Here is a 14,207-nt window from a genome sequence, read left to right on the forward strand (position 1 = left end):
CATCAAGCCTGATGACTTGAGTTTGATCCCCAAAAACCGCATAGTAGGAGAGAACTAATACCTGTACACACACCCTGGAATGCATGAACATGCCTACTCAAACATACATGCAAACAATAAACGTGATGAAATAAAGGAAAAGTAACGTAGAATTCTATACAGAACTTTATACATACAGTCTTTACTCTTTCCAAGGCCTCATCCACAGCTACGTCCTTTGTTCCTGAGTTACACACTTGGCCCAAAGTGAATCATTTAAAAAAGAAGTGTATTATAGGACATATGAAGTCCCTTCTAAATTCCCATATGCAAAATGTAAGCCAGACCCAGCAAAAACCCTTTGTAAATCAGCAACACACGATCGCCACCTTGTGTCAAGGATTCTTCATTACACCCCAGATCCTCAGGCCAAAGACCACACTTGGGACTCTTACCAATTCTTACAGAATATAGCTTTATTTATAGAATCTTACAAATAAAACACTTACAGTCCACATGACATAAGTTATTTTATTTTCTAATTCTTCTCATAACACCTGAGTTATTTTAAAAAATACTGTGATGGAACTGTAAAGGGAACTATGAATAAAATCCTCTTTCTTTTTGCAAAAAATCACCCAGCTTATCTGCATCTCTTTGGAAGAGGGTTCACTAAAGCTGGATCCTAGGCGACCCAAACAGAGAACTCGTTTAAAACCCAGGGTGAAGGGTTACTGAAGAACGCTCCCCTGCTGACACCAGACACCAGACACTAAATATTGGGGGTAAGGGGTGGGTGACAAAAGGTGAGGTCAGGGATGAGGTGCGAAGTGACAGGACCCTGTCCCTGGCTAAGGGCTCCTCTGTGTGACAAGCACTTTCCCTGCTAGTGTTAGCAGGGGGCAGGAAGCTACAGGCAATAAGGCCAGAGGGGGAAAAGTCTGCTAAACAACCCACCACCCCTTGGACTTCTAATATGTACAAATGCTTAAAACAGCAAGTTCAACATTTGACAGAAAGATTCAGTGGCCACAATTTCAACTCGCTGGGCAAATCTGCTGCCAACAGCCACAGATAATCAGATGGACCGGAGCACCCCACCCCAACCCCTGAAGAATGAGGCTCCAGGATTTCCCTTTAAAGGCAGCTGTCTGCACAAGAAAGTTCTCGAGTTCCTGTGAAGTGTGCATGGCAAGCACCCTATCTCATGTTTAAAACTATTCTTAAGCTCTTCTAAAGCCACCGTCCTCCTTCAGCATGAAGGGGATTTAAGGAATAATAGCATCTAGAGGGGACTCTAAAATTAAATTCTAGTACACAAGAACGTGAACTAAGCAGAATCTTCCAATCTTTTTTTTTTGGGGGGGGGGTGTGTGGTGGTGCTGGGAATGAAATTCAGGGTGTCACACACACACTAGGCAAAAGCTCTACCACCGAGCCACACCCTCAGCCCACACATAAAAGAGTACTAAGTTTTATGTTTTTAATCTTCATTTTGTCTGGCTGACACAGGAGCTCACTATGTAGCCCAGGCTGGCCTGCGACTGATTCTCTATGAAGCCCAGGTTGGTGCAAAACTTGAGCCTCCGACCAACTCTGCCTCCTGAGGGCTGAGATTACAGGTGAGCACCACACAGTGCTCAGTCTTAGAGTTTGAGTGTCAATCTCTGCTAGCTCCTGACGCGGTTGTCGGAAAAATAAAACAGAAAGGATAAAGACTCTTCAAACAGTGACAACGGTGAGGACGACAATGACGATGACATGAACTATTAGATTCTAACGTGGAAGGAATTGGTTCTTTGGTAAAACTGGACCCCAATCCTACCAGGACTTGGTCCTGACATTCAATCTAGAACCGTGATTGCTGAAGTTTCCTCTTCCGCCTGCCTCTCCTCAAACCCACCCAAGGCAAGAGAGGTAAGTGCCGGAGAGAAACTGAGCAAATCTCTGTGTCCCCAAGGTGTGTTGTCAGGGTTCCTGTTTGCAAGCATGTTTCCCCAAGAAGAATGGACACACATATATATATACACATGTGTTCACACATGCACACACATGTGTTCATATATATACATATGTGTATGTATATATGTGTATGTGTATGTGTGTATATATATATGCTGTTTTTAATGGACAGTTTTCCTGGGTAAGAACAGAAAGACTCAGGTGTTGGCAATGAACCAGTACTGTCAGCCATGCAAACAATGGCCCCTGGGCTGTGACTGTGGGCACCACTAAGAAAGGCTCCGGGAGAGACTGGCTCCCCAAAGTGGCTAAGGAATCTGCGTTATCAATATGATAATAATATATGAATTCACTTAGTGAACCTGGAGATTAGCTCCCCTGGAAGCCAGAGTTCTGAGGAGAGGGCTCCACAGTGTCTGAGGCCGGCCTGTGGTGTGAAATGTCAAGCATAACCATCCGTTTTTCCGGAGCCAAAGAAAGCGAGTTACACTCAGTTCAATTCAGGCTTCAATCCTGTTGCCTGGGGCCAGGGAGGAGGTGGTAGCTAGACAGTGTTGCCCCTTTAAAACTCACCGGCAGCAGTGACGTCCGCAGCCCTGACCTCAAGGTCTGACCTCAAGGTCCAGAGTTCCTTGGTATTCAACTATTTTTTCTGCAATTAACAAGTCCTAAGTCTGGCCAGCACTGACCCCATTTCTGAATACCTTTGTCACAATAAGGCATAAACAACTGTGTGCCGATTCTGCGTCAGGTTCACCTAGGCAGAAGGCTAGACCAGGGGAGATTAATTTGTGCAATTTCCCCGCAAACATCTTAAATGTGCTCCTAGTGAGGCATCTAAAAAGTATCTAGAAAAGGAAGCCAAGAGGGTGTGTGTGTGTGTGTGTGTGTGTGTGTGTGAAAATCAGGGCAAAGTGGATTGATTTAGTGCAGACCTCTTGCCACTCCGGAGACTGTTCACAGTGGCTCACCTGGCTGCCTGTGTGACGCAGATGCTGCATACAACCAGCATCCAGCATCCTAGTGGGGACCAGAGAGCACCAAGGAGACAGGACATCCACCACTAGTTCTACCTCCTTGTCACTCGAGGTGATCCCCTGCCTCAACTGCTCAGAATGCCAGTCTCTTTCAGAGATCAGTTAACTGAACAGACTGAAAAAAAACCAAACAAACCAGGATTCTTATCATCTGTCCTTTGTCTGTAAAAACTCGAGAACCCATGTCAAGATGGACTGACCTGAGTTCCAGGGTACACACATTCAGAATCACAGGCCCCCAAAGCTGGAAACCACCCTGATATTTCTAACTAAACCATGACCATTGGCTTCATCTTTACATTGTAAAAGATTCAACATCTCTCGGTGCTTCCTCCGAGAGAAAGAGATAGACGAGGGTGACCAGAAGGAGAAGGGAGGTGTGTCCTACGTGAGGCATTTCAGTTCCAGAATCACACATGGAAAGGGTCGGGGAGACGGTTTGAGGCACTACCTAGAGATTCCCGGGGCAGGTTCTTCCTGGGACAGGATATTTTGAAACAGCTGACATCTGAATGCAGGCAGTCTGTGCCAGTGTGTAAAGAACTGCCTCTTCCATGATGCTTCATGGATGCTGAGTCCTCAGGCCGGGGACGTAAGGCCCAGAGTCTGATGCGAAATGCCACTGGCTCCCCGGGGGCGGGGTCCTACCCAATCTGAATCTGCCCTGAGTACATTGTGAGGACCAGCATGATGGAGAAGCCGGTCAGGAGGCCAAGATTCTGGATGACAAAGGGGACCAGGAAGCTGTTCTTCCTCTCATCCTCTTGACAGACCTCGTTCATCTCTGGGAACTGAGAAAGGAGAGAAAAATGTGAGGGTTACAGTTTCCGTTATCATCTTACCAGCTGTGGTGATTGGGGCAGGTTATGGTTTGAATCCACCCCCACCACCCTCCAATTTCCGGTGGTGGTGTTTTGGAGCTTCTAGTGACTTCTCTAGAGGAAGTAAGTCATTGGGGGCATTATCTTTGGCCGTTCCCTGTAGCTCTCAACAATATGGCTGCCGGAACCGGGACCGGAACAGCACCAACACCAATTGCCACATCAGCATGGATTGGAGGAAACCTCACAAAGCCCTATCCATAGATGAGGAGTTCTAGGAAAAGACTACTCAGACTTCCCCAGGGATGAGCCCTCCAATTGGATATCCAATACACATTATACATGCAAGCAACATGAAATGGACTCAGCAGTTTGTCTTTGTGTGTACATAACACATATGTTATATATAACATATATAACACATATAACATATATGTTATATATATGTTATATATCTCAGTAATAATTAGAGAGAAAGAGGCTATGAATTTGAGAAGGAGCAGGGCAGGGGAAGGACACCACAGGAGGTTTGGAGGGAGAAGGGGCAAATGATGTAAATACAGCACTCATGAAATTCTCAAAGAATATTAAAACTTCAAAAGAGACATAATGTTACCATTATTTGTGATAGACAGGTTATAAGTAATGTTCTTTCTCTCTCATTCTTTTCTTTTTGCCTACACATTACACCTTTTCTATCAAATTTTTAATAAGAACCCTGGACCGAGTACAATCAATTTTCTTTAATGACACGATAACAGAGGGACCAAAGTTCTCCCTTTTAAAGCCAATGATGGATGGGCTGGAGAGATGGCTCAGTGGTTAAGAGCACTGGCTGCTCTTCCAGAGGACCTGGGTTCAACTCCCAACAATTACATGGTGGCTCACAGCCATCTCTAGTGGGATTTGACGCCCTCTTCTGGTATAATGGTGTACATGCAGCTAGAGCTGCATATACATAAAATATACATATGCATAAAATAAACAAAACGTAACAACAAAAACCCCAACCAATGACTCACTGGGAGAGTAGTTTCCACCTGCATGTCTAGCACCCAGAGGCTAAGGCGAGGTTACAATGACTTCAAGGCCAGTCTGGGTTCAAACACACACAAGAAACCCTAATGCTGCCTTGAAACTGTTGATTCTATCATTTTAGATTTTTACAAATGTGTTTGATGTGTATAGACATTTTTCTTGCACATATGTCTATGGACCACATTAGTGCTTGGGCCCTGGTAGGACAGAAGAGGTTAGACCCCCTAGAATTGTAGCCTCAGATGGTTCTACACCACTACACGGGTGCTAAGAATCAAACCTGGGTTTTCTTCAAGAGAAACCAGCGCTCTTAATGGCGGAGCTGTCTCTCTGGCCCCAAATTGTTACATCTTAAACCAGCAAATCATGTGGTATGTGAAAGAGACCTCAATGAAGCTGTTATTAAAAACAAAATAGGGGCTGGCAGGATGGCTCAGCGTGAAAGAGAATTTGCTGCCAAGACTGAGGACCTGGGTTCGACCTCAGGAACCCGTAAGATAAGGAAAACCAACCCCCACAAGCCATTTCCCACAAGAGCGAACTCACACCCACACAAAAATCAATGTATCAAGGATGAAAAAGCAACCGTTCTAACTTGTGCCCTGTCCCTCCGATTCAAGAGTCAATCATAAACCACGGCACACTTACCATATCAGCCAGAGCAATATACAAGAACATTCCTCCAGCCAGTGCAAAAATCCAGTTGGCAGAGAAATGACTTCCAGCCAGGATGCCAAAGGCCAGCCCCACATAGCAGCAGCAAGCAGAAAGGAAGTTGAAGAAGAGAGCCTGCTGGATGCTCATACCAGCGTTGAGCAGGATAACGAAGTCTCCTACAACAGGGGCGAGAATGGGAAGGGAGTTGAGTCAGGACACGGAACACTAATGCTCCAACTACGGAGGAAGCGTGGGTTAGAATCCCAGGCTCAAGGACGGTCCTGGGATGAAGGCACCTCCACCTTCCATCTCTGGCTATGACCTCCCGGCACAGGGGCTGGAAAGAACTCACAGGGTTTTGAAAGTCCATAAATAACCAGCAGTGGCCTCATTGCTCCCCACCTAGAGGCTGGAAATAATTCACAGGCTCTTAAAAGGAGAGGACCCACTAGCCACGGCCTCGTTTCTTTTTCGACTGACGGTTGAACTAAAAATAGCTCCCTTTCTCCTAACGGGCGGTACAAAACTGAGAGAGGGAGATGTTAGTCACAAGCCAATGCATGCCCAAGTTAGGACCCTGAGTTATCGCTGAGTCTTAGTCCTGGCTTCTCAGTCTTCCTCTGTGAAACTACATGCATCCTTAAGCTTTGTTTTTTCATTCACCTGCCACACTTGAGCTGACTCCCAGCTTCCGCAGGATGTAAAGGTCATATGAGATGATCATCTTCACTGAGTATCAACAGTGTATGGCACCTGGTAAGCCCAACATTTGTTTGCTAATAATCCCCTTGAGGATTCTAAAAGGCGGGTGCAGTTATTAACCACACTACACAGGTGAAAAAATTAAGCCACAGTATATGGGGCTCACGGAATAAAAATCTTCCTGTAAAAACCTTCACCATTCTAAGCTACGCCCTAGTCAACTGTTTTAATTTGGAAGTTGGTCGGAACACGGTTGAGGCGGAAGAGGGAGAGAGGCAGCAGGGAGGAGGACACAGGAAGGGTGTCTCAGCCAACAACTGAGCCAGCTGGCCCAGAGGGATAGGATAGGGAACATGCACTCACCCAGCTCGTGTGGGAATTCCTCACAGAGAATGGCCACCGACGTGCTGATGCCTTGGAAAACAGACACAGTGAAGGAGGCGCCAATAGCCAGGCCGTCGATGAAATTGTGGAGACCGTCGCTCAGGGTGATCATCCAGGCCAGGGTACCAATGTCAGAGTATCGGACCCCTTTGAGCCAGTAGCAAGCACTCTGGGATGCCTGCAGGTCCTATGGGAAAGCACATCTCAGTGGACTTGAGATTACGGGGTGGCTCCAGTAAGCCTGACTCAAAGAGGCCACGGCTTCCTGAAGGCTGCTGCCCCGGGAGCTGACGGCTGCTGACCTGCACAGACATCGAGCCTACGATGACCTTCTCGTCCACGCCGGGTGCCTTGCCATCCAGGTCACTGTTGCAGTGCTGGGGAATCATGTGATCCAGGTCCCCGTTCTGGAGCTTCTCCGTCACACCCTCCTCCTGGTCCTTCTTGGAAGGAAGAGTCTCAGAGGCAAAATGGTTATGCCCATGATGGTGCTGGAGAACCGAAAGGGATTGGTGTTACTGACCAAAACCACCAGCCCAACACAGTCCGTACCCGCTCAGAGGAAGCATGCTAAGGCCAGGGGGGATCTTATTCCCACATCCAAGGAATCCAGCCGGCCACACATGGGGATGCGGGGAAACGGCTGTATCTGAAGACGTGGACATGGAGATAAGGACTTCCTATGAGACAAAGAAGTGGTCTCCCGATGTCACTGGATCCAGTGAGGTGACCACTACTCTCAGTACTTAAGATTCCTCCTTCAAGAGGGCCACTTCATTCAACTCTAGCAGGCAGTGACCCCATGCCAGGCACCGGAGACCTCTTATGGGAGCTACACTAGTCAGCGCTGTTCCTGGGGGCATGTCACCAAGCCTCTTTATTCTCCTCTATGCAGAGACTGCCAGGCTTGCCCTGCAAGTGCCTTCATGCACTGAGGCATTTCGCTGACCCACGCCAGCATTTATTTATTTGTTTGTTCATGCACTGAGGCATTTCGCTGACCCACGCCAGCATTTATTTATTTGTTTGTTTGTTTTTCGAGTTTTGGTGTAGTTTTGGTGCCTGTCCTGGATCTTGCTCTGTAGACCAGGCTGGCCTCGAACTCCCAGAGATCCACCTGGTGGCTACCAGTGTTTTGATTTTTTTTGAAGTTTAAGAGTTTCCCCCCAGCTATTCCATCACTACCCCAGGGTCTCACCTCATTTTTCTGCTTCAGGAGCATCTTCAGGATCTTCTCTGTAAAAAAGAAAAGGTAGAAGCCCCCAAACACCACTGCAGACTTGGAGACATAGTTGTCCTGAGGGTTGAAACCGAAAGCCTGTGGGCCCAGGAGAAGAGAGTGAGTGTAAGTAAACAGCCTTCACCTCTCCCTGTCGCCTGCTTACCAACCTCTCCGCTCTAGGAAGGAGGCAGCCCGGGGAGCTCTGCTGTCTGCACATTCTCTTGCCAGCAAAAAATAAAAAAAAACAAAACCCTGATCTTGACATTCCCCGATGAGCCAGCACTCGCTGGGTGGGTTGGGTATTCTCTGCTGATACAAAAGCAGACCAGCTTTAGGATTTCCTGACCCTGGGGTTTGGAGCCAAGACCTTACGCATGCTAAGGTCTACCGCTCTACCACTAAGCTACACCTCTGGCCCATATATAATGATACGAATCATACATATATGATATATACGACTTATTTATATGTATGTGCCTGGGTGTTTGTGAATGTGCATGTGTGGGTGGCCATGAAGGGGGCATCAGGTCACCTGAGCCTGGGAGCTGCAGGCATCTGTGAGCCATGTGGATGCTGGGAACCAAACTGGTCCCCTGAAAGAGCAGCAAGCATTCTTAACTGCTGAGCCATCTCTACAGCCTCGAGCTAGGGAAAAGACACTGCAGGTGGTTTCTACTTTTTGTTTGTTTGTTTGTTTGTTTGTTACGGATCTCTTTTGAAACAGGATCTCATTCCACAGCCCAGGCTAGCCTCAAACCCATAGCAATATCCTACCTCAGCCTCCTAAGTGCTAGATTACAGGCGTGAGCTACCACACCCCGCTTGGCTTTCCTTCCTTTCTTCCTTCCTCTTTGACTAGGTCTCACTACAGAGACCATGCTGTCCCAGACTCAGACATTTGTCTGCCTCTACCTCCCCAGCGCTGGGGATTAGAGGCTGCTTTTCTCTTTTAATGAGAACACTGCCTTAGTTTCTGTCAGTATTTAGCCACACAGGAACTCAGTCATCAAATCCCACATTTAAAGAGAGGCCACTGGCGTTTATTTTTGTCTCATCCAGTGTCCCTGGTTGATCTGCCCATAAACACAATGGGAAGTGGTTTAGTGATGATTGCTAAAAAGGGAAATCCATTCCTGCTCCATAGCAAGAATTGCAACATTTTCCTGACTACAGAACCTTGAAAGGACCACAAACCAAAAAATCGGTCTTCGTCCCTGCAGGCATCGATCTTGGGGTGGTTTAAAGCCGGGCCTGCAGTTTCTGCAGCTCCAGAGGATGAGGCAGGAGGATCCCGGAGCCCAGGAATCTGAGGCCAGCCTGCCCAACAAAGATTCCATCTCTTTTAGAACATAATAAAAAATATGTTTGAAAAGAATGGAGTGGAGGTGGTATTTCTTTGAGTTCCTTCTGGAAACTTCACTTATTAAATAAGGAAAGGAGAAGAGAATTCATTGACACAGAAGACAGGGGTAGCCAGAAACTAAATTCGGCTCCTGGTTTATGGTGCCAAGTGTCCAATGGCCTGTTTGTCTCTTCTCTACCAGAAAACAGGCTCACAGAAACTCCATTCCCAGAACTCAGGAGGCTAAGGCAGGAAGACAGAGCATTCGAGATCATGGAGTGAGATTGCCTCAAAAAATAAACTTCAGCCACGCGGTGGTGATGCACGCCTTTAGTCCCTGCACTCGGGAGGCAGAGGCAGGCAGATCTCTGAGTTCGAAGCCAGCCTGGTCTATAGAGTGAGTTCCAGGACAGCCAGGGCTACTCAGAGAAACCCTGTTGGGTTGGGGATTTAGCTCAGTGGTAGAGCGCTTGCCTAGCAAGTGCAAGGCCCCGGGTTCGGTCCTCAGCTCTGGAAAAAAAAAAGAAAAGAAAAGAAAAGAAAAGAAACCCTGTCTCAAAACATTTTAAAAAACTAATTAATTAATTAATTAGATTAAATAAATAAAAAGACCTCCAACTCTCTCTGGGACATGACAGAGGCAGAATCTGATCCTACTGAAGGGGAACCCCAAAGTCCTTCGGGTGTTTAAAAGTACCACACTTAGTCACAGCCCTCTAGCATCATCTTCTAAGAAACCTGGAGGGCAAATGCTAAAGAAGTCCCACATTCAGGTGAGCTCTCCTGGAGAAGAGGTGCACCCTGGGGGGAAAAAATGTGAAGGAAAAGAGCCAGGAGGTGAGGTGGGACTCAAGAGCACGGGACTCAGACTCGTGGGCCCTGGGCTTGGGGCAGCGGCCTCCCATGCAGGTCAGACTCTGTGGGTAAAGATGACTAGGTAGATAGGTATCACAGCTATCCACTGGGAACACAAAATAATACTGTGGAAAACAGTGTTCTCAGAAGCATGTGCAACCGTCTCTTGCCTTTGCTCAGGCCTGTCAGACCACCTACAAAGAAATGCCTTGTGCTCATCATAATTAGCAGGTCTGCTGAAGGCATCCCACTAAATCAGATGGAATGTCTCTGAAGCTGACTACTGAGGCTTGAAAACATTGGCTCCCTCCTCTTCTGTGAAAGATCATCCACACGAAGGTGCCACAGACATGCTGTTTCCTTTGGATGTCCTCTGCCCTCAGACTCCCTACCAAAGAGAACTGGGTTTCTAGTGAGGCCCGTGGATTCTGTTGTGGTTTTTGTTTCTCTGAATTGAAGTCCCCACACTGAGAGTCTGAGCTACATTAGCTTGTTTTTCTTTTTCTTTTTTATTAAAAAAAAAAAGTGTGTGTGTGTGTGTATGTATATATGTATATATATATATTATGTGTATGAGTGTTTTGTCTGCATGCACCACAAGTGTGCCTGGTGCCTGCAGAGGCCAGAAGAGGGCATCCAATCCCCTGGAACTGGAGTTAGAGTTTGTAAGCTCTGTGTGGGTGCTGAGACTCAAACCAGGGCAGGTCTTAACCACTGAGCCATCTCTCCAGTCCCAAGACACTGGCCTTTCACTTAACAGTCCCAGCACTTTGGAGGCACTCGTGTGCCTTTGAGGTCACTCTTACTGTTTGCCATTTTGTACAAAGAACAGAGAGGTGAATGGCTGGTCCAGGATGTAAAATCTGGAGATAGAAAAGATGGGGTTTCAAGCCAGCTCTTAAACCTCTCCTAGCTCCTGCCTTGGTCCTAGCTTTCCAAACGGAAAGCACCTTGGGAGCTGGTCCCTACGCCTTCCATGCGAACGGAGGGGCCTCCCCCTGTGCTGACTGTCCCCCTAGCAGACAGGGGGGGTGCTTTGGGGGCGAGTGCTGCAGCTTGCCATACCTCGGGGATGAGCTGGAAGAGGGCGTTGGAGTAGAGGGTTCCAATCGCCAAGGCTATGAAGTAGAGCAGCAGCCTCTTGTAAAAAGTCTTCTTCATGAAGGGCACCACGCTGGCCCCCATGAGGGAGCAGAGGGAGATGACGGTCACGCAGAGGAGACCGTACCCCCATACTGCCAGCCCACCCAGGACAGGGAGCAAGGCAACCACCGTTAGGGGGAAAGGAGGTGGAGAGGAGAGTTGTGGGTATTAACGAAGGAACCCGAAAAGAAAAACCAGAGACAAGTAGGGAGGGAGAGAGAAACAGGAAACTTGTTAGTGATTCGAGCCTGATGCAATTTCCTTCAATCATTGCAGGAGGGTATGAGGAGGAATTTGAGGTGGCCTTGGAACCCTGTGACTACTGTCCCTGCTCCTGAGGCGGCCGGGTCATACCCGCCAGCTGGTTGTGACTGGCAAACAGGGCGGGATGCGGCCTCATCACACACGCCGCGTGCCCAGGACCAGCACAGACTGTGAACTCAAGGTCTTTTACCAGGGCACGAGGGCAAATGGGAAGAAGATGTTTGGGGTGTCGCTGGCTTTGCTTCTGCATACTGAAGCCACGTCGCGGAGGCACACGTGACGCTGCCCACGGATGGGGTGGTCTGGGGAAGGTGTAACAAAGTCACGTGCAGGGCGGGACAGGTAAGGCTTGGTGCCCATCAGGTGTGGCTTCTGAACAGTCGTGTCTGTCTGTTTCTATGTGCTCTGGGAGGGACCCGGTATAGAAAGCGGAGTTCCAAGGCCAACCCATCATCGAAATCTATTTCAAAGGCATTTTCCAAAGGTGACACATTCTGGGTTGTGAGCTCAGCCCTCAGGAGGGGGCAGCACAAAACCGTACCAGGATGGCAACCCTCGTGCGACCCGAAGGGCGCAACCCGGACAGTGGCAGTAGTGCCGGCCGAACGGGCAATGAATCGTGTCACTTCAAATCCTTAAAAACAATTAGTAAATTCAATGGCTGGAGCTGAAAAAAAATAGCCCAAGATGAGGTCTCCCATGGGAAGAACTTCCTAGGTCCACGTCAAGTGTTGAAACTGTTAAGGGAGCTGACCTTAATTCAGTGCTTCCCTCGTGTAGAAGGAGGAGGTGGGTGGGGCATGACACCTCATAGGGAAGCTTTCCTGGGTCAGTCTCTCGGTTGAGGAGAGCTGGGAAGCCAATGACATGAGTTTTTATGAACGCCTTCACGCCACCAAAGGGGTCAACCAGGTAGCTACATACTAGTTCTCCAAGAGTAGCATGTGACTGGGCTGAAAAAGGGCAGACTGTCAACTTGGGTCTCATTTTTGCAGCTCCTCAGTGATGACAATTAACAAAACAAAATTACTGGACATTTAAAAACAGTGGGTGAGTTACCAGGAAGTCAGACCTGTCAGGGAAAGATCAAGATGCAAGGTACCAACGATTGAGCTTCCCTCTCGTGTATCGCATTTATTTTGGTGGGAACAACATATTTGCTAAGTTGCCCAAAAGCTGTGATCCTCCTGCCTCAGATTTCCAAGTGCTGCCACAGCTGCCTTGATTAAAAATCGGGGCTCACGCTTTTGAGGCCAGTTCTCCACACCGCCGCTGTAACCCCCCCTTCCTCCCGCCTCATTTCTCGTGGATGATCAAATGGAGTCCACACATGAGCAACCCCCACGATTTCCCTTAGGATACAGGGCCTGCCTTGGACACCGCCCCCACAGACTGCAACTTTCCTTTGGATGCCTACAAATGGGGGTTCTGGTGTGCAGCCAAAGGAGATTCCCCAAGAGGGGGGGCACAAATGTTAAGAACCTTGCATCCGATGTCACCCCGAAGAGGCCAGAGGCCAACCTGAGTGAGCAGAGGAAGGAGAGAAGGTATTGGACCCCCTGATATGAACAGTAGATTCATTGTCTGGGGCGGCAGTTATTGGGAGCCTTAGAGCACAGAGGGAGGATGTCAGCCAGAGGAGGGCTCGGCTGGGGCGGCCCGGGAAAGGTGAACGCGCGTCTGTTCTACTGCACCTCTGGGATGAGCTGGAAGAGTGCGTTAGAGAGCAGCGTTCCAATGGACAGGGCGATGAAGTAAGTGAGCACACGGCTGAAAAACGCTTTCTCCGTGCACGGCAGGACCAGGACTCCCAGGAGAGAGGCCAGGTTAATCAGTGAGACACTGAGGAACCCAAAGCCCCACACTGCGGAGGAACAAGAAACAGACGAGGGCCTCCATTACTGAGGGCGGGCGCTTCTGCTGCTGAGCGTGATCTAGGCACATAGAGGTCCAGCAGCCCCTCAGGAAATGCTTGGTGACTCCATCTCTTGCTAGGGAAGCCTCAGAAAAACAGTGTCAAGGTTCCTATTTTACAGGAAGAGACTCAACATGGAGGCATGTATACCATGGCTTAGACAGCACATGTACTTATGACGGCAACACGTTAGGTCTGGTAGCTCTTGCTGGCTATATAGGACTTCTGAAAGGCACCCAAGGACTCAGACAGGGTGAATCCACTCTAGCTAGAGGGGCGGTACTAGGAGGTGGGGATAATGAAGTAGCCAAGGGAGGTCATAAAGGTTGGCACTCTTACAGTGTAATGAAAACAAAGAGTTAAAAAAAAAAGCATATTCACATGCTGGCCAGGGCCCAATGCCCTGTGTTCACCAGCCAGCCCACCCAGGGTCTGGTGATGAACTGGTGGAACAGTCTGGTGCACGTGTCAATTATCCAAATCTACCCTCACTCCGCTCCCCCTCTCTTCCCTACTTACCTTCAACGGCGCTAGGCTTCCCCTCCTCTGTCTGCTCGTTTTCCTCGTTCTCCTGGTTTTCTGAGGTGCAAGCCCTGGAGTCCAACTGCTGGAGAATGGTGGGGCAGAACTCCCGAAACTCACTCATCCCGATCTGAGACCGCTCACTGAAATTGTGGGCAGCAAAGAGGTCTCCCGAGCTAAAGCACTGAAACCAGAGGAAGAGGCGGGAGGGCTCTTAGAACCTAAAAGTCGCACTGGGCCCTCTGAGGAATAAAGAGAAAAAAACGGACGCGGCCAAACGGCAGAGACTCTGGAGACGCATCTCCAGGGACAGAGGAGTCAGGAATCCCTGCACTTGAAAAGGTCAGCCACCAACATGCTTAGT

General features: G+C 48.6%; 1 protein-coding gene across 7 annotated transcripts in view; it reads right to left on the bottom strand.

Annotated features, from left to right (window-relative positions):
• Positions 1-437: 437 nt before the first annotated feature.
• Slc39a14 (solute carrier family 39 member 14) overlaps positions 438-14,207 on the bottom strand; it is a 49,480-nt gene continuing 35,710 nt past the window's right edge. For 4 of the 7 annotated variants that reach the window (XM_076545319.1, XM_076545321.1, XM_076545320.1 and 1 more), the window contains 7 exons: positions 13,841-14,027; positions 13,101-13,270; positions 7,779-7,898; positions 6,883-7,071; positions 6,560-6,767; positions 5,486-5,670; positions 438-3,769 (listed from right to left, as the gene is read on the bottom strand). In XM_076545319.1, the coding sequence (XP_076401434.1) occupies positions 3,623-3,769; positions 5,486-5,670; positions 6,560-6,767; positions 6,883-7,071; positions 7,779-7,898; positions 13,101-13,270; positions 13,841-14,027 (1,206 nt within the window). In that variant the 3' untranslated portion in view covers positions 438-3,622. Of the gene's footprint in view, positions 3,770-5,485; positions 5,671-6,559; positions 6,768-6,882; positions 7,072-7,778; positions 7,899-11,064; positions 11,235-13,100; positions 13,271-13,840; positions 14,028-14,207 lie in introns of all 7 variants that reach the window. The other 3 variants (XM_076545324.1, XM_076545323.1, XM_076545325.1) reach the window with 1 other exon arrangement.

The sequence above is a fragment of the Peromyscus maniculatus genome, chromosome 9 (assembly GCF_049852395.1).
Source record: "Peromyscus maniculatus bairdii isolate BWxNUB_F1_BW_parent chromosome 9, HU_Pman_BW_mat_3.1, whole genome shotgun sequence".
NCBI lineage: Eukaryota > Metazoa > Chordata > Mammalia > Rodentia > Cricetidae > Peromyscus > Peromyscus maniculatus.